An 18,606-nucleotide genomic window follows, 5' to 3' on the forward strand; every position below is an offset into this window, starting at 1 on the left:
AAAGAGCAGAACAGGGCTGGAAGCAATTATGTTACTCTACTGTATTTCATGAGATGTTGTCAAGACAAAACAATAAATCTACCCACATTGCTCATGTGAAAGAAGCCAGGTTGCTCTTTTCTATTGTGCAGTGTTACAATGACCTAACCACAAAGTACTTTGAGATTAAATCTGAGGATGCATTCATTCACTAAGAAACAAAACGTATTGTGTAATATGAGGCCTCCATGGAAACATCTCCACAGGTAGTTTTGACAATGTCATGGGATGATGGTAGTTAAGTAAGACTTATTACGGTGTATTTTTGGTTGAAACGTCAGAGACAGAAGCTATGTAAAGTGGCATCAATTATCATTGAATGAGGGGACGTAAGCAAAAAATCGACCACTGTCAAAAAAAATTCACCTTTTAGTTTTGAAAGTGTCCAAGATGGAATTTACAATAAGGACGTTACTGGACTCTTAATGACAAAACATAACTATGGTTTTATTGTTAAAATTGTAGCATAAAAACAAACTAAATCTATATAAAAAAAACAAAGTAAAAATAACATAACATCAGTGGCAAAAAATAATATGTATTGAGAAAAAAAAATCTGCAGCCTCATTCACAAGGTAGAGTGTTGAGCTAAAAAAGTTGATTCTCTGTAATAGTTCCTTCTTCACACTCTGGTACAAGTGCTGCAAGAATAATAACATAACATGGTTGTTAGCAAAGTCACAGATTCATAGTAGTTAGAGACTAGGTATCTACAATAACATATTAGCTGAAATGGTGTGGTGAGTATTTATGCTCTGCATACCTCTTCCTTTTGGTGTGATTTCTGCTACCAGGTCCTCCACTGTTATGTGTTCCAAGCCCTTTTCTCTGATAACATCTGCATAGAAGAAGAACAGGGAAATGTCTCAAGGGCCAAATGGTTCAGATGCTTGCACTGACTGAGTGGTAGGTATGTTATGGGGATCCGGAATAAAATACCACAGGTGACTGAGTGATATATAGGTGACAACAACTAACCCCCCCTCCTCAAGCCACATACACAGATGGACAGGCAGGCAGACAGAAATACCTTTGCAGTGTGCTTTCAACTGATCCTTCCACCCACATTCTACCAGCTTCGCCCTGAGCAATTCTTTCAACCTGTGGTCAAGCAATCAATCACGTTCAAATCAAATGTACAAAAATAACAATGTCCATACGTGCAGTTTTTATCTCTGCCTGTTAGCTTTCAACCAGCTGGTTTTGTTTCACATTCCATCAGTAACGTTACACTACACACGCATGTGAATGTGTTTTGCTTACCGATCCCGTTCCCCCATTTCAATTAATTTCTGATTTATTGCTGCCCTCATTTGTGAATCTCTGCTCATGTTCTTTTCCCTGAAAATGGGATGGAGAACTTTGTACGTTTCCAAAGACACACCGCAAACTCGTTACAGCGATTGATTAATTGTAAACAAGGCGGTTAAACTAGCAAGCTACCTTTTTTTGGATGAGCAACAGTAAAATAAATATATTTCCGTGTCACGGACGTTAGAAAGAATTTCACAATAAAAGTCCCCCACGTAATAGTACAAGTGTCAATAACTTGTATTTATTAATGATATATGAAACATTAACAATGATTCATATTTGTTCATATTTACGTAACATTTGCATTAAATGTGGGTTTTAAAACATGTTCCAAGGTCAAATAAATGCCCCCAATGCACATAACTGTATATGAAATACATATTGGCTTGTAGAGCTTAAACTATTCTAGGTGCCGCAGTAAAAGCATTGTAGGGAATACCCAGTAGGGTCTATAGAGTGTACAAAACACCGTCCTAATATTATGTTGCACCCCCTTTTGCCCTCAGATCAGCCTCAATTTGTCGGGGCATGGACAAAGGGATGCTGGCCCATGTTGACTCCAACGCTTCCCAGTGTACGGGCTAAAAGATTGTAGCTCTGCTGGAGTCACTTTTATAGATAACTTTGACACCTTCTGGAAACAGAAGATACTCTACAGGAATGACGGAGTCCATCCAAATCATCTTGGCTCCTGGACTCTGTCCACGCATTTCAAGGCTGCGTTGAAACAATGACTGGTAAATGACCCAAGACCAGCTCAGTTAATCACTACCATTGTGTCAATGAGTGGTCATATGCTGCATCAAAAGCACATTATCCTAGGGGCGTTGGCAGACAATGTAAGTAACTTAATGTATGTCCCCCTAATTTCCCTGAATACCTTTGTTAATCCTACAGCTATTGGATGCAGTAATCATGAGCCTATGAACCAGAGTTACACAGTTAGCACTGAGGCAGTGTGTCCTAGTAAGAAGACCACTTTGTGCAGCTCACCCTGCACTATCAAGTCTGTCTGATAAGCTTCCCAGTAAAGCATTAAAAATAATCAAGCAACCCAGAAAAGTGCAAAAAATATCCCATATTAACACATGCAGCCTGAGAAACAAGGTCCATGAAGTCAACTTGCTTGTAACAGATGACATTCATATTCTGACTATCTCCGAAACTCACTTAGATAATACCTTTGATGACACAGTGGTAGCAATGCATGCTTATAACACTTACCGAAAAGACAAATGCCAACGAGGGCAGTGTTGCAGTCTATACAACGAACCACATTCCTGTAAAGCTCAGAGACAATCTAATGTTAAATACGGTTGAAGTAATATGGCTACAGGTTCATCTGCCTCACCTAAAGCCCATTCTTGTGGGAGCTGCTATAGACCACCAAGTGCTAACAGTCAGTTTCTGGATAATATGTGTGAAATGATTGATACTGTATGTGATATCAACAGAGAATAATATTTTCTGGGTGATTTAAATATTGACTGGCACTCATCAAGCTGCCCACTGAAGAAAAAACTTCAAACTGTAACCAGTGCCTGCAACCTGGTTCAGGTTATCAGTCAACCTACCAGGGTATTTACAAACAGCACAGGAATGAAATCATCAACATGTATTGATCACATCTTTACTAATGCTGCAGAAATTTGCTTTAAAGCAGTATCCAAATCCATAGGATGTAGTGATCACAATATAATAGCCATATCGAGGAAAACCAAAGTTCCAAAGGCTGGGCCTAATATAGTGTAGAAGAGGTCATACAATAAGTTTTGTAGTGATTCATATGTTGATGATGTAAAGAGTATTTGCTTGTCTGTGGTATGTAATGAGGAGCAACCAGACGCTGCACTTGACACATTTATGAAATTGCTTATTCTAGTTCCTAATAAGCATGCACCCATTGAGAAAATGACTGAAAAATGTTAAATCTTTGGATTTATGAGGACTTGAAAAATGGTATGGTTGAGAGGGATGAAGTAAAAGGTATGGCAAATAAGTCTGTTGAATCAGTTGGCTAATCTATCCCAAAACCCACTGATATTGCCAACTAATTACTTTTTCATTGGCAAGATATACAAATTTAGGGATGATATACCAGCAACAAACGCTGACACTACACATCCAAGTATATCTGACCAAATTATGAAAGACAAGAATTGTACTTCTGATTTTCGGAAAGTCAGTGTGGAAGAGGTGAAAAAATTATTTTTGTCTATCAACAATGACAAGCCACCGGGGTCTGACAGTCTGGATGGAAAATTACTGAGGAGAATAGTGAACGATATTGCCACATCTTCGATTTAAGCCTATTAGAAAGTGTTTTCCTTCAGGCCTGGAGGGAATCTAAAGTCATTCCACTACCCAAGAATAGTAAAACCCCCTTTACTGGCTCAAATAGCCAAACAATCAGCTTGTTACCAACCCTTAGTAAACTTCCGGAAAGAATTGTGTTTGACCAGATACAATGCTATTTTACAGTAAACAAATTGACAACAGACTTTCAGCACGCATATAGAGAAGGACACTCAACAAGCACAGCACTTACACAAAATACCCATGGCCATACTTGATGTTAGTAGATTCTCTACATCTTTGCGTGTGTTTTCATAGCACTCCTCGGAGGTGGTGCTGGAAGAATCAGAGGAGTCCACTGCAACAGAGGTCAACACAAACTATCTCTTGTCTCTTGCTTTTCACTGAATTGTTCATTGAGTTCAAAAAGGTGACCCTCTGGGGAGGTTACTTTTTTGGGATATAAAGAAGGACTTTATCGAACAAAATTACCATTTGTTATGTAGTTGGGACCCTTGTGATTGCAAACAGAGGAAGATCTTCAAAGGTAGGTGATTTATTTTATCGCCATTTCTGACTTTCGTGTCCCTCTGTTTGGAAAATGTTTGTAATGCTTTTGTACGCGGGGTGCTGTCCTCAGATAATCGCATGGTATGCTTTCGCAGTAAAGCCTTTTTGAAATCTGACAAAGCGGCTGGATTAACAAGAAGTTAAGCTTTTAAACGATGTAAGACGCTTGTATTTTCATGAATGTTTAATATTACGAATTTTGTATTTTGAATTTCACGCTCTGCAATTTCACAGGATGTTGGCCAGGTGGGCCTAGCCCAAATTAATATGCTGTAATTTGTAAACACTTTTCCTAGCAGCCAACCTGCTTGCACCAATCCCCTTTAATTACAGTAAAGATACAAACCCCTCCCTCAATGAATTTCATTCATTCATTCATTCAGATTATGGCAGCTTTTTACTTTTTACAATATAATAGTCAATTTTACAGTATTGTCATTACACAGTACTTGCTTTGATACTGTATTTATATTACAGTAAGTGTACTCTAATATGAAATACAGAATTTTACTTACCACCACACTGCTTGTATACTGTCAAATTCATGGCAATCCCTTTACAGCGCAGGTTAAGTTACAGAGTAGGCTGCAAAGCGCATCTCCGAATGGCGCAATGTCACGTCCTGACCAGTAAAAAGGGTTGTTTGTTATTGTAGTTTGGTCAGGGTGTGGCAGGGGGTGTTTGTTTAGTGTGTTTCGTTTTTTGGGGTCCTATTTAATAGGAGTGTTTTTTCATTGGGATTTGTGGGTAGTTGTTCAGTGTATAGCGTTTAGCCTTACAGGACAGTCTTCGTTTATTTTGTATAAGTATTTTTTATTTTTTTTCTCCATCTAATAAAGAAGATGAGTATACACATTCCCGCTGCGTATTGGTCCACTCAATACAACAAACGTTACACGCAATGCATTTATTTAAACAGCGGTTGACATGCTTCGAAGTACGGTAATGGAATATTTAGAATTTTTTTGTCACGAAATGCGTCGCGCTCGTCACCCTTCTTTACCATTCGGATAGTGTCTTGAACGCACTAACAAAACGCCGCTATTTGGATATAACTATGGATTATTTGGGACCAAACCAATTTTTTTTATTGAAATAGAAGTCCTGGGAGTGCATTCTGACGAAGAAGAGCAAAGGTAATAACATTTTTCTTATAGTAAATCTGACTTTGCTGAGGGCTAAACTTGGTGGGTGTCTAAATAGCTAGCCCTGTGATACCGGGCTATCTACTGAGAATTTTGCAAAATGTGCTTTCACCGAAAAGCTATTTTAAAATCTGATACCGCGATTGCATAGAGGAGTTCTGAATCTATAATTCTTAAAATAATGATGTTTTTTGTGAAGGTTTATTGTGAGTAATTTAGTAAATTCACCGGAAGTGTTCGGTGGGAATGCTAGTCACATGCTAATGTAAAAAGCTGGTTTTTGATATAAATATGAACTTGATTGAACAAAACATGCATGTATTGTATAACATAAATGTCCTAGGGGTGTCATCTGATGAAGATCAAAAGTTAGTGCTGCATTTAGCTGTCTTCTGGGTTTTTGTGACATTATATGCTAGCTTGAAAAATGGGTGTCTGATTATTTCTGGCTGGGTACTCTGCTGACATAATCTAATGTTTTGCTTTCGTTGTAAAGCCTTTTTGAAATCGGACAGTGTGGTTAGATTAACGAGAGTCTTGTCTTTAAAATGGTGTAAAATAGTCATATGTTTGAGAAATTGAAGTAATAGCATTTAAGGTATTTGAATATTGCGCCACGGGATTACACTGGCTGTTGAGTAGGTGGGACAAGCGTCCCACCTAGCCCAGAGAGGTTAACCTCTCTCGGGTATGTGGGACGAAATCGTCCCACCTAGTCAACAGCCAGTGGAATCCAGTGGCGCGATATTCAAAAACCTTAAAAATGCTATTACTTCAATTTAGTAACTTCCGGTGAATTTACTAAATTACTCACGATAAACGTTCACAAAAAACATAAATTATTTTAAGAATTATAGATACAGAACTCCTCTATGCAATCGCGGTATCAGATTTTAAAATAGCTTTTCGGCAAAAGCACATTTTGCAATATTCTGAGTAGATAGCTAGCCCGTGACGGCGAGCTAATTTGACACCCACCAAGTTTGGCGTTCACTAAACTCAGAATTACTGTAAGAAAAATTTGATTACCTTTGCTGTTCTTCATCAGAATGCACTCCCAGGACTTCTACTTCATCCACAAATGTTGGTTTTGTTTCAAAATAATCCATAGTTATGTTCAAATATCCTCTGTTTTGTTCTTGTGTTCAAGACACTATCCGAGCGGTGACGCGAGGACGCATGTCGTGACAAATAATTTCATTACCGTACTTCGAAGCATGTCAAACGCTGTTTAAAATCAATTTATGCGATTTTTCTCATAAAATAGCGATAATATTCCGACCGGGAGACGTCGTTTTCATTCAAAGACTGAAAGAAGAAAATGGACTCTTCATATGCCCGCGCGCGCCCGTTTCATTGTTCTCAGATCGACCACTATCCAAATGCGCTACTGTTTTTCAGCCAGGGACTGCAGAGTCATCATTCAACGTTCTGGCGCCTTGTGAGAGCCTATGGGAGTCTTAGAAAATGTCACGTTATAGCAGAGATCCTCTATTTTCGATAAAGAGGCTATAGAAGGCCAAGAAATGGTCAGAGAGGGCACTTCCTGTACAGAATCTTCTCAGGTTTTGGCCTGCCATATGAGTTCTGTTATACTCACAGACACCATCCAAACAGTTTTAGAAACTTTAGGGTGTTTTCTATCCAAATCAAACAATTATATGCATATTCTAGTTTCTGGGCAGTAGTAATAACCAGATTAAATCGGGTATGTTTTTTTATCCGGATGTGAAAATACTGCCCCCTACCCTAGAGAGGTTAAAGAAAACAATTATACGTTTTATTTGTTTTTAGACAACACTGTAAATACTGTGATCGTAATTTTGGAACAAATGTCCTAAAGTACTCCCACACAGAGTTATATGTGATTGTATAGAAATGTAAGCAAGGTTTCTAGTTGATCATCCCTGCTGTAAGGGTTTCCTCTGTAGGCTCCATGTATGTTATCAACTGCACAAATATCATAATTGCATAGTAAACAAATATTACATTTTTATTATCACACCCAAAAACACAAAACATACATAATATACCTACGTATGCTATACATTTATACATCATATCAAACATTGAAAACAATTAGCTAGCCACTCTTTTACATTAACAGAAACATTGACATGTACTGTAAAATGTAGGTCCTTCCAGCTCATTCAGTAGCCTTGCTCTGGGTTTGAGTCCAGGTAGTTAGCGATGTCATCATAGTCACCCTCTGAGGAGGACTGGTTGGGGTCAGGAGAGTTCAGGTGGCCCTCCTCCTCATAATCACCACTGTTCCCATCAGCCACTCCTGGGTGACAAACCATGATAAACAGAATACGGTGTGTCAGAAAATAGAGTAACATCCCAAATCCCTTATTGTCAAAAATAGAGTGATAGAGGAGAGGAAAATAGATAAGAAAGAACAGCTTGTTTACCCTGGTCATTTGAATGGGTTTGATCAGGGTTCCTTGAAGGCGTCAGGTGGTTATTTGCATTGTGGGTAACTGGAGGTTGCCATTGATCCATTCCTTCTTGGAGAGAAAAATAAATGCACAGCATGAATAGAAATTTAACTAAGCTATTGAAACATTAGCACAGTGACTTGTTTGCAGTGCTGTCTGCTCCTACTGTATCCATAGGGACTAGAATTTGTCCAGGTCAGGTCCCATAAAGTCAGGAAAAACTCAGTGCTGTACCCATGGACATACCTGATGTTAGTAGATCCTCTACATCTTTGCCTGTGTTTTCATAGCATTCCTCAGAGGAGGTGCTGGAAGAATCAAAGGAGTCCACTGCAGCAGAAGTCAACACAAACCATCAGATTGTCTCTTGCTTTTCACTGAATTGTTCATTCTTGAGTTCAAAAGGTGACCCTCTGGGGAGGTGACTGACGAGCAACCCTAGTTGCTGGGGGGGGAAGGGGTGGGAAACATGGTTTCCTGGAGTGGGGAGGGAGGATTGGATGGAGACATGTTGTCTGGGTGGGTTTTGGGGGAATAGGATGGGAGGTTCACTTTATTTATTTTTATACTGAATTTATTATTCCTTAAACTCTATGTATTTCTTACTGTTATTTTGATTAGCAGCCTACTTGTACATGTTTTATAAACTTATACATTGAATGGTATAATGTACCTTTAACCCCCCTTTCAAAAAATGTACATAACAAATAAAACATAAAAAGTGACCCTCACCACTTGGGGGTCCTATGTTGCATCCTGGATCTTGGTCAACAATGCCTCCTATGAAAATGTTATGGTTGTCTCCTGCATGTGCTACTGACGTCACATTGATGGTGAATAACTAACTTTTAAAACATATTTTCTATCAAATGTTGTGCATTTGTGTCTGTCATGTAGGAAAGGCATTGAGACCTTTATTGGAGTGCACCACTAAATATGGACTCACCTTCCTCAGATAGACTGTCCAGAGCTGTAGCCCTCATAAAAGGGTTCCTGGTATCTTGTTTGTATCGTATAGAATCTGAATTACAAGTGAGAGTTAAGCTATATTAGCTACACAACAGTGGTGCTGCTGAAAGGATGACGGCTGATAATGGCTGGACGAGCGCAAATGGAATGGCATCAAACGCATAGCAAACATGTATTCGATACCATTCCACTCATTCCGCTCCAGCCATTACCACAAGCCTGTCCTCCCCAATGAAGGTGCCACCAACCTCCTGTGCTACACAAATATGAGTAGTGTAGTCCAAAATGATTGTGTATTTTGGAGTCTTGATTAGCCCTTCTGAAGTGTAATGCTTAGTTAAAGTATGTACAAATTTAATGTGATTTGGGAGAAGAAAAAAAAACACTGTTTACTCTGAAAGGTGGTCATATGCACAGCTGCCTCGGTGCTTAGATCACACTGCTCATAGTCTGTATCCACTGAGGTGCTGTCCACACTACTCTGGGTCCACTGATATCTGGGATTTGATGGGACTGCAAGGCAAAACAAAAGAGACGTTCTCTATCTTTACAGAGTTACCAAAAATGTTGATAATATGTGGCAATGTGGGTCTTGATGAAGTAGTAGCTCTGTAGAGGAAAACAGGGTCAAAGAGGCATGTTCTAATTCACTAACCATCATTTTCTGTTGGGCTGCTGGTTGTGACCTTGATGAGATTCACAGAGTCCCGGTAGTCGTTGTCATGATGCTCAGTTGGCGTCTGCAGGTTAGCATGTCGCTGCTGGACTAGGAGAGCTATGGATAGTAAAAAACATGCTGTAATATTAATAGAGTATCAGCTTCTATCCAATCCAAAATGATCTATATTGGATTGTATAGGTGACTCTACAGAAATGGTGCAAATTGCAGTCCCACCCCAAAATAACTATTTAAAAAAGGACATTTATTTACATGTTGATATGCTCTAATTCAATACAAGGCAATAACAAACATTGTTAAATTAATATAGTACAAAGTCATTGTTTATACACATTTCTATTGAGAGGTCGCTGTCCTCAACCATGACTCCTAAATGTAATGTTTTAAAATAAAAGCAATTAATGATTTCTGTAATTTTTTAACACCATTTCAGAGCATCTTGAGTTGTTCTATTATTATATTGAAAGATGCTGATCTAATTAGTAGTTGTGCATATATATAAAAAAAAGTTTGGGGCAGAAATGCCTTCTCGAACATGTGAACTTTCATGTGCCTCTGTAAATACGAATACAATTGTTAAATTGTAAGCCTAGTTGGTTTAGCCCCAGAAAAGGTCAGCAGCCTTCCCGCTAGCCATGATTGGCTGAGATAATTAGTGGGCTGGACATGCCAAGAGAGGAGTTCGGACTGATCTACCATGTAGCAAGCTTCTGTCTATAATATGAGCTGGTCAGTATGTGTAGGTAATCCTTTCTACCATGGCCTTTTTGAAAGATATCACATAGTATAACTGCATAAGTGTTGCTTTCCACTTTCTGGAGGACCGAGTTTTGAAATCAGTGGAATTAGAGTATTGATAGCTAAGATGGAGAAAATTCTGGCGTTTGATTGCAAATATGCAGACAAAGTCGAAAACAGAACACACAGAAGGCTGGTGTATAAAATATCTGTCAAACTAAGGGCAACCATGGAATCCATGACAGAGGGAGAAGCGTCCATCCGTGCATATGGGTAAGACATTCTAGCTTGCTACATTTTCAGATATTACACATTTCTAATTTTGTCAGAAAGTTGTTTTCATTTCAAGTTAAAGTGTACTGTTAGCTAGCTAGCTAATGTTAGCTGGCTGGCTAGCTAGCTAACATTACGTGTATGATCTCTGTAGTAATATTATTTGTATCTCAGAGCCATTTGCATTGCCAGTTATAGCCCAATGTTAGTTAGCTAACATTGAACCTGGTTGGTTAGCTACCTGCAGATTCATGCAGGGTAGTAACGTTATGAGTTGGGATTATGGTTCATTATTTAGCTAGCTAGCTACATGTCTAAGCAAAAGACTCCACTATGCAAGTAACTATTTCAATAGAATGTTTATGATGTCACTGCAACAGCCATTGATAGACGTAGCTGGTAAAAAGAGCGCAGAATAACTGACGAATCTATGAATGCTCAACACCCATTGAATATGGCCGGTGTCATTAAAGGTTGGCGGCAGCGTAGTCTAGTGGTTAGAGCGTCAAATCCCGGAACTGACAAGGTACAAATCTGTCGTCCTGCCCCTGAACAGGCAGTTAACCCACTGTTCCTAGGCCGTCATTGAAAATAAGAATTTGTTCTTAACTTGTTATGGATAGGGGGCAGTATTTTCACGGCCGGATAAAGAACGTACCCGATTTAATCTGATTATTACTCCTGCCCAGAAACTAGAATATGCATATAATTAGTAGCTTTTGATAGAAAACACTCCAAAGTTTCTAAAACTGTTTGAATGGTGTCTGTGTATAAAAGAACTCAAATGGCAGGCCAAAACCTGAGAAGATTCTGTACAGGAAGTACCCTGTCTGACCATTTCTTGGCCTTCTTTGGCATCTCTATCCAAAACAGAGGATCTCTGCTGTAACGTGACACTTTCTAAGGCTCCCATAGGCTCCCAGAAGGCGCCAGAACGTTGAATGATGACTCTGCTGTCGCAGGCTGAAAAACAGTAGCGCATTTGGATAGTGGTCGATCTGAGAACAATGAGACGGGCGTGCGCGTGCACGAGACAACGCCATTTTCAACTTTGAGTCTTTGAACGAAAACAGGGTTTCCCAGTCGGAATATTATCGCTATTTTACGAGAAAAATCGCATAAAAATTGATTTTAAAGAGCGTTTGACATGCTTCGAAGTACGGTAATGGAATATTTAGAATTTTTTTGTCAAGATACGCGCCGGGCGCGTCACCCTTCGGATAGTGTCTAGAACGCACGAAACAAAACGCCGCTATTTGGATATAACGATGGATTATTTGGAACCAAAACATCATTGGGTGATGAAGTAGAAGTCCTGGGAGTGCATTCTGACGAAGAACAGCAAAGGTAATCCAATTTTTCTTATAGTAAATCTGAGTTTGGTGAGTGCCAAACTTGGTGGGTGTCAAAATAGCTAGCCTGTGATGGCCGGGCTATCTACTCAGAATATTGCAAAATGTGCTTTCACCGAAAAGCTATTTTAAAATCGGACACCGCGATTGCATAAAGGAGTTATGTATCTATAATTCTTAAAATAATTATGTTTTTTGTGAACGTTTATCGTGAGTAATTTAGTAAATTCACCGGAAGTGTTCGGTGGGAATGCTAGTTCTGAACGTCACATGCTAATGTAAAAAGCTGTTTTTTTATATAAATATGAACTTGATTGAACAAAACATGCATGTATTGTATAACATAATGTCCTAGGAGTGTCATCTGATGAAGATCAAAGGTTAGTGCTGCATTTAGCTGTGGTATTGGTTTTTGTGACTTTATATGCTAGCTTGAAAAAAATGGGTGTCTGATTATTTCTGGCTGGGTACTCTGACATAATCTAATGTTTTGCTTTCATTGTAAAGCCTTTTTGAAATCGGACAGTGTGGTTAGATAAAGGAGAGTCTTATCTTTAAAATGGTGTAAAATAGTCATATGTTTGAAAAATGGAAGTTCAGATTTTTGAGGAGTTTGTATTTCGCGCCACGCCCTATCATTGGATATTGGAGCGGTGTTCCGCTAGCAGAACGTCTAGATGTAAGAGGTTAACTGACTTGCCTAGTTAAATAAAAGGTTAAAAAAAAAGCGTAATTAAATTGTTGCCAGCAGCACAGTTGCAGTCACCAACGGATCACATAAAAACAGCCTAACAGCTCTGCTAGGGCGAGTAAAATAGAGTGAGTTCCCTCATTTGTGTCTGGAAGTAGATAGCAAGCTAGCCAACATTACCCAGTTAGCTTGGGTGCTTGATTGCTGTTAGGTCAGAATGCTCGGATCAACCCTACTCCTCAGCGAAAGAGTCTAGTGTGCGCTCTGACAATGCTCTGAGTTTACGAACGCCCAGAGCACACTCTTTCACTCTAGATTAAATTTACGAACACACCCGTAGTATAAACCAGCCTTTAGTCTTGAAATATTTGGCTGTTTAGTACATAGCCTCACATGTGAATCCTTAAAGAGATGGGTGGGGTTAAAGTTTAAGAGGGTGCTGAATGCTGAATGGGTGTAGACAAAGAAGAGCTCTCCAGTAGGTACCAAAACATTCAAATGCCATCTTCTCAAAAGTGAAGTAACAAGTTAATCAACTTTCAAAGCAGAATTACATTCCAATTGTTCCTCAACTGTAGTGTATGATATATAATTTTCCAGCTCTGAGTCTACTTTTATCCAATGTAAAAAATAAAATATAAATCACATTTTGCTACATAAGACCGAATCGAGCCAGTCGGTCACATATATCAAATATGCAATACAAACAGAGTGTGTGAGTAGTACTGTATATATGTCTATCATACAGATGTTGTAAGAAATGTGCGCTGAAGGTTTGGGAAAAATAGGATACAAATAAGATATTTTTTCCAATCCCCAATTTGCACCACTTCTGTAGAATAACCCATTTACAAAACTATATTACAGTATGAACTGCCAGATACATGGACATATGATGCATGGAGATTTTGAAATACAGTCACTGAATGTATGTGGCAGTTGGGACAAACCATCTCTCCTCCTGTAGTGGCAGCAAAGCAGAGTGTTTGTGACCAGAGCCATGAGCAAAAGGAAGGACAGGGAGATGCACCCCAGCAGCTCTAGGGACATGGAGAATGGGAAGCCATCATTTGATACACTGGCTGTAGTCACTGGGCCTAGGAAGTAAACAAAATACAGAAACAAAATACAATTTTACACATTTGATCTTGATGTTTTACATTCTCAAAAAGTCTGAATAGTTTTGCCAATCTTAAAATTCAGACTCAGGTTTAACTTTTTCACCTGGCGTTCTGCTTAATACTGTTGTAGCTGTTTCTGTTGTAACTGGAAGATATCGTCCATGTGATCCTGTGAGAAAAAGTACAGTAGAAAATATTTGTTTCTGCTTCAAGTATCACATGTCCTTAAGTGGTTTGTCAGTATCTCTGAAAAACCTAAATTGTGCTCACTGTATACATTAAATGAAATATTTATATTAGTGCACAAATAATCTCACTTACCACTACAAATAAGTCCAGCCGCTTTAGAGTCAGCGCACAATAGTGTCTTGTTGGCAAACTCCTTACACTGCCAAAGGTCTGTGTGATTTGGAAAGCATTGGTAGTACCACAGGGTACTATTGTTGTGAGTGAAAGGGGGTATGAAAGCTAGAAAATGAACTGGCTCCCCACAGCCCAACATGGAACACACCATTGAGGCTTCCTCCTTCCCCCAGCAGGTATCACACACTGTCCCCCATGATCCATTACGGTGGATCTCCACTTTACCAGAACAGCGGTCCACACCTCCGGTCAGCCTCACTGCCTTCAGCTCTGTAAAGGAGGCAGAGAAAAGAGGGACCATGAAGATCTTTAGATGAATAAAGAGAAGTTGGTGCAATCTGGCCTGTTAATAGGTTTAATAATGTTTGTAGTGTGTAGGAAACAGAGTGACAGTTACCTGAGCATACCACCCCAGCATCCTCCTTGTGCCCACAGTCATGGCTTTCACCTGACGCTGGGCACTGCCATAGATTGCCCTCTTTGCCAGTACATTTCAGCTCATCCAGGTAGATGGGATCCTTGCCCTGAGGGAAGGCACCACCCTGCCCTGTCACACTCAAAGCATACCCACAGTCAAGCTGGGCACATACCACATCAGCGTCCCCCACGTCCCACTCATCGTCACACACCGTGCCCCACTGCTGCCCCTCTCTCCACAGCTCCACACGTCCAGCACAGCGGTGCTCGCCTCCAGCCAGCCTCACAGCCTGATGCTCTACAACCACAAGTACTGTATGAGTTTCAGTGAACATGATTTGCTCTATTCAACCCATAGAGTTATGGTTAGTGTGCCACTCATGTCGTTCAGCTTGAAAAACTACGTGATGTAATGCACATGATACATTTGTAGAAAATAAGACTGCATGATCAACAATATAAAATATCCTATTATAATGTGAAACTTATTTTGTGAAATGAGAGCATATGATGAAATGCTTGTCTTTTCAAACCGTGTCTTACCACATATGACATCGGACACCATTGCGCAATTAATCCTCACAACGTGGAAGCAGTTCTGAAGACGATATTCATGGTAGGTGCAGTTTGTGAGGCAGGTACTGTTGGGTGGTGCGTTGGTCTCAGTAAGACTGTAGACTCCACCACAGCCAAGTTCCATACAGATCTGATGGGCTAGTTGGTCTCTGGACTCTGCAGTGAATGTGACTGAAGTCCATATCTCATCTCTAAGGATCCTGGGACTCCAGGAGCATGCATTGGATTGTAGAGTTATATAGGGCTCAGCTGTGAATGAGACATTTTAAGTGAATGAAGACTAACTATTAAACGATATCACTAAATTAAATCGCAATGGTATAAGAGTGGGAGGGATGGAATGATTACATATGTAGTCTATTTGTAACATAATGGATGGTCATACTATAGAGAGAAAATGTTATGGGTATTGATGTGCAGAATGCAGGAACATTTAGGATCTTGATGAGTGGGTGAAATAGTTTTGCAACATAGCACTGTAATTTAGGTTAAGGCCTATCAAACTCTTGGTTGGAATGCACCTGCAAAGTTCAATCAAACACAGCAGCAAAGCCCTAACCACCTCCACATCCTGTTTGACATTCTTTTGACACTGAACAAAAATATTCATATGGAGAGCACACAATGGGGTTTAACCAAGCACAAGTGGTTTCAAACTCTGCACCGAATGCTTGATTAATGCTCTGAGAACTGGATAATTTGGGGTGGTCTGGTCATGATGCATGAGCGATGGAGTAAAATGAAATATGAAACTCAAAGCCAGCAGTAATGAATGGAGATATTTTTTTATAAGTGTGTGTGGGCCTTTGTCAGAAAATAAAATATAGCAACTCACTTTGATTCTTATCAAGCTCCAATTGTGATGCATTTTTTCCAGTTTGAGAGGAGTCATCTTTATATGCTGAAAGAAAGTTGAAAATCACACATCCCTTTAGATCAGATATAGCAATGACATGTACCATCATTTTATTTGTTAGAGTGTCACTGCTATTGTGACTCCCTTTGACCACTAGGACTTCCCACATGCAAGACTTTCAAACTAACCACTTGACCAAGCACAATCCGTTGTTGTTAATCCAGCATGTGAGATGCATGTGAAATGTGGTAAGATGACTTGAGTCATAAAGCCCTGTGTCCTAACCACCTGCTTACTGTACAAAGTAGTTAGTGGTAGTAGTTTACTACATTTTCCATGTAGGCCGTACAGTGTTTATTACATTAAAAGTAAAATAAAAATGAGGGTTATCCAGCTAGCACATTTGGTTCCTTGGAAGTTGTGGGAACATGTGTTATTGGTTTCCCAATGGTTTTGAGAACGAAGACATGAGTTTCATGACCGGTTTTTTTTTGTATTATTTTTTTAAACGTTCTGAGAACGGAAGTGAAAATTTTGCCTGTTTTGGGAACGTTTGTTTTTAGGTTTTATTAACTTTCTGAAAACAAATTATAGGTCATTTGAAGGTTCTAAGAACATATTTCGATAAGACTTATTAACACTGCTAGCTTAGTTTGGGTTAACTCATAGCACAGATCGAAATTAATTTGCTTTGGCATTAATCATGCAAACATTTTTTATTTATTATTGTGGCACAGCATCAATATGATTCAAACCTATTACCTTTTGTTCTCTAGCCATGTAATTTAGTCCACTGTGCCACCAAGATGGCGCGAGCATGCCATGTCTTTTTAACTCATACAAAGCTGTTATGTTTGAATAGACTAAAATTGCCACATTTAAGTAGAACCATGAGGAAACCTGCAGAAAACGTTATGCTGAAGTACTGAAATTCACACAGAATAAACATATGGTTCTCAGGACATTATGTGCTAGCTGGGATAATTCCTTCATTGCTATTGTTATTCAAATAAATAATATTTGTGCCTTTTTTGCCTTGTGTAATACATAAAATCCAAAAGTTGTTTCAAATCCATGAAGTTATTAGCCGTGAACTGGTTAGCATGTCTAATACTCTTCACATTATATTTATTTATTTCACCTTTATTTAACCAGGTAGACAAGTTGAGAACAAGTTCTCATTTACAACTGCGACCTGCCCAAGATAAAGCAAAGCAGTTCGACACATAACAGAGTTACACATGGAGTAAAACAAAGATACAGTCAATAATACAGAAGAAAAATAAGTCTACATACAATGTGAGCACATGAGGTGATATAAGGGAGGTAAAGGCAATAAATAGGCCATGGTGGCGATGTAAATACAATATAGCAATTAAAACACTGGAATGGTAGATTTGACAGTAGATGAGTGTGCAAAGTAGAAATACTGGGATGCAAAGGAGCAAAATAAATAAATACAGTAGGGGAAGAGGTAGTTGTTTGGGCTATTTATAGATAAACTAATGTTTAGCTTCACTTATCGAGTGTGATAGAATCAAGGTTACTTTCACTGTAAATATTAAACAAGTAAATCAAAAATAGACCATAAAGAAATTATTGTGTAGAGTGGCATATATTACCTTGACATGATTGAAGCGTTTGGAGGATTAAAATGAGTTTCACCAAATTCATAGTGTTTTTATCTATTCAGACACACTATTGGAAAAGAAAACAATGAAAACAGAAAAATGTAAGTTTCCCTTGATATCTAGCTCTGATCACTGCATAACCCCAAACGGTGTGAAAATGTCATCCTGAGCTCTCTTTTCTGTGCCTAAACAATGCGCGGTTTCCTCTCTTGTTCCTCTGGCATAGGTCTTCATTTCACATTTCCGCTAAAACATCAAATAGCTAGTGTGCTCACATAGGCCTACTCACAAAATATGAAATAAGTCAAGAATCTAAGAAAACCTGATAGGGTCTGTCACTAAAAGACAGGACCAGTCCAGTATTAGAACATTGTCTAATATTTAAAATATCATTTTAAGTTCATTATTTTTGTTTAATTAACCTGAATTTAGTTGGTTAGAATTTGATTGACCCTGCCAACAGTCATAGTTGTTTGTCATCAGAAATGTAATGTGGGTGGGAAATGAATGTAGAGAACTCATGATTCAAAAACTGTATATCATTGTAATCAAAGAGAGTACAGTAGCCTGTACCGTCTAAAAAGTGCTTCAGTTTTTTTATACCCCTACCCGAGGTAGAACAACATTTATTCAGAGCTCTAAAGTCAACCAAAATGTTAACAGTCTTTATGACCCCCATATACGCACACACAAACAGTAGGTGGGCTGTATCTTTTTCCACAGTTCACATTCCTCCTTTATCACTTGGCAGCTTCTTTACTCCCTAGATTAGAGGAGCCTTGACAGGGCCTCTATCCTGTCATAAGTTTTTCCAGAGTTCCAACCAGGTCATGTGTAGTTCAATTGCCCTCTATTTTCTCAACCACACATTTCTCACCCTTAACCTCTATGGGCTAGGATTCAACAGCCAGTTGAATCCTGTGGCACGTTATTCAAATACCTTAGATATGATATTACTTCAATTTTTAAAAAATATGACTATTTTACACCATTTTAAAGATAAGACTCTCGTTAATCTAACCACACTGTCCGATTTCAAAAAGGCTTTACAACGAAAGCAAAACATTAGATTATGTCAGCAGAGTACCGAGCCAGAAATAATCAGACACCCATTTTTCAAGCTAGCATATAATGTC

At 39.0% G+C, this 18,606-nt stretch overlaps 2 protein-coding genes across 6 annotated transcripts; both read right to left on the reverse strand.

Annotated features, from left to right (window-relative positions):
- Nucleotides 1-465: 465 nt before the first annotated feature.
- On the reverse strand, nucleotides 466-1,541 carry LOC106569781 (transcription and mRNA export factor ENY2). Its single transcript, XM_014141399.2, has 4 exons — nucleotides 1,303-1,541; nucleotides 1,070-1,140; nucleotides 803-877; nucleotides 466-680 (listed from the first exon to the last, which is right to left on the reverse strand). Exons 1-4 carry the CDS (start codon nucleotides 1,368-1,370, stop codon nucleotides 628-630), a joined length of 267 nt encoding a protein of 88 aa, XP_013996874.1. The 5' UTR covers nucleotides 1,371-1,541; the 3' UTR covers nucleotides 466-627.
- A 5,789-nt stretch (nucleotides 1,542-7,330) lies between these two features.
- Nucleotides 7,331-17,720, reverse strand: LOC106569780 (T-cell differentiation antigen CD6). Of its 5 annotated transcripts, none has more exons than XM_045694586.1 (14): nucleotides 17,462-17,720; nucleotides 15,819-15,884; nucleotides 14,951-15,232; nucleotides 14,388-14,705; nucleotides 13,949-14,260; nucleotides 13,731-13,796; nucleotides 13,457-13,603; nucleotides 9,429-9,548; nucleotides 9,167-9,286; nucleotides 8,751-8,825; nucleotides 8,537-8,617; nucleotides 8,051-8,134; nucleotides 7,778-7,870; nucleotides 7,331-7,650 (listed from the first exon to the last, which is right to left on the reverse strand). In XM_045694586.1, the coding sequence occupies exons 1-14, from the start codon at nucleotides 17,511-17,513 to the stop codon at nucleotides 7,514-7,516; spliced, it is 1,953 nt and encodes a 650-aa protein (XP_045550542.1). In that variant the 5' UTR covers nucleotides 17,514-17,720; the 3' UTR covers nucleotides 7,331-7,513. The 5 variants fall into 5 exon arrangements, with proteins under 5 accessions (XP_045550542.1, XP_045550541.1, XP_045550543.1 ...); XM_045694585.1 differs by having other exon boundaries at nucleotides 7,778-7,873; XM_045694587.1 differs by having other exon boundaries at nucleotides 7,778-7,873; nucleotides 14,951-15,189; nucleotides 17,462-17,687.
- Between the last annotated feature and the right edge of the window lie 886 nt (nucleotides 17,721-18,606).

Source organism: Salmo salar, chromosome ssa14, assembly GCF_905237065.1.
Source record: "Salmo salar chromosome ssa14, Ssal_v3.1, whole genome shotgun sequence".
In the NCBI taxonomy this organism is placed as follows: domain Eukaryota; kingdom Metazoa; phylum Chordata; class Actinopteri; order Salmoniformes; family Salmonidae; genus Salmo; species Salmo salar.

Excerpts from the sequence above, each read along its gene's own strand:
- LOC106569781 (XM_014141399.2), bottom strand. The coding sequence starts at position 1,370 with ATGAGCAGAGATTCACAAATGAGGGCAGCAATAAATCAGAAATTAATT. Across the intron at positions 1,141-1,302 it reads GAAATGGGGGAACGGGATCG|GTTGAAAGAATTGCTCAGGG; the intron begins GTAAGCAAAACA and ends GCTTGACCACAG. Across the intron at positions 681-802 it reads AATCACACCAAAAGGAAGAG|CACTTGTACCAGAGTGTGAA; the intron begins GTATGCAGAGCA and ends TTATTCTTGCAG.
- LOC106569780 (XM_045694585.1), bottom strand. The coding sequence starts at position 17,513 with ATGAATTTGGTGAAACTCATTTTAATCCTCCAAACGCTTCAATCATGT. Across the intron at positions 14,261-14,387 it reads TGCTGGGGTGGTATGCTCAG|AGCTGAAGGCAGTGAGGCTG; the intron begins GTAACTGTCACT and ends CCTCCTTTACAG. Across the intron at positions 8,135-8,536 it reads CAACATAGGACCCCCAAGTG|TGGACTCCTTTGATTCTTCC; the intron begins GTGAGGGTCACT and ends CTTCTGCTGCAG.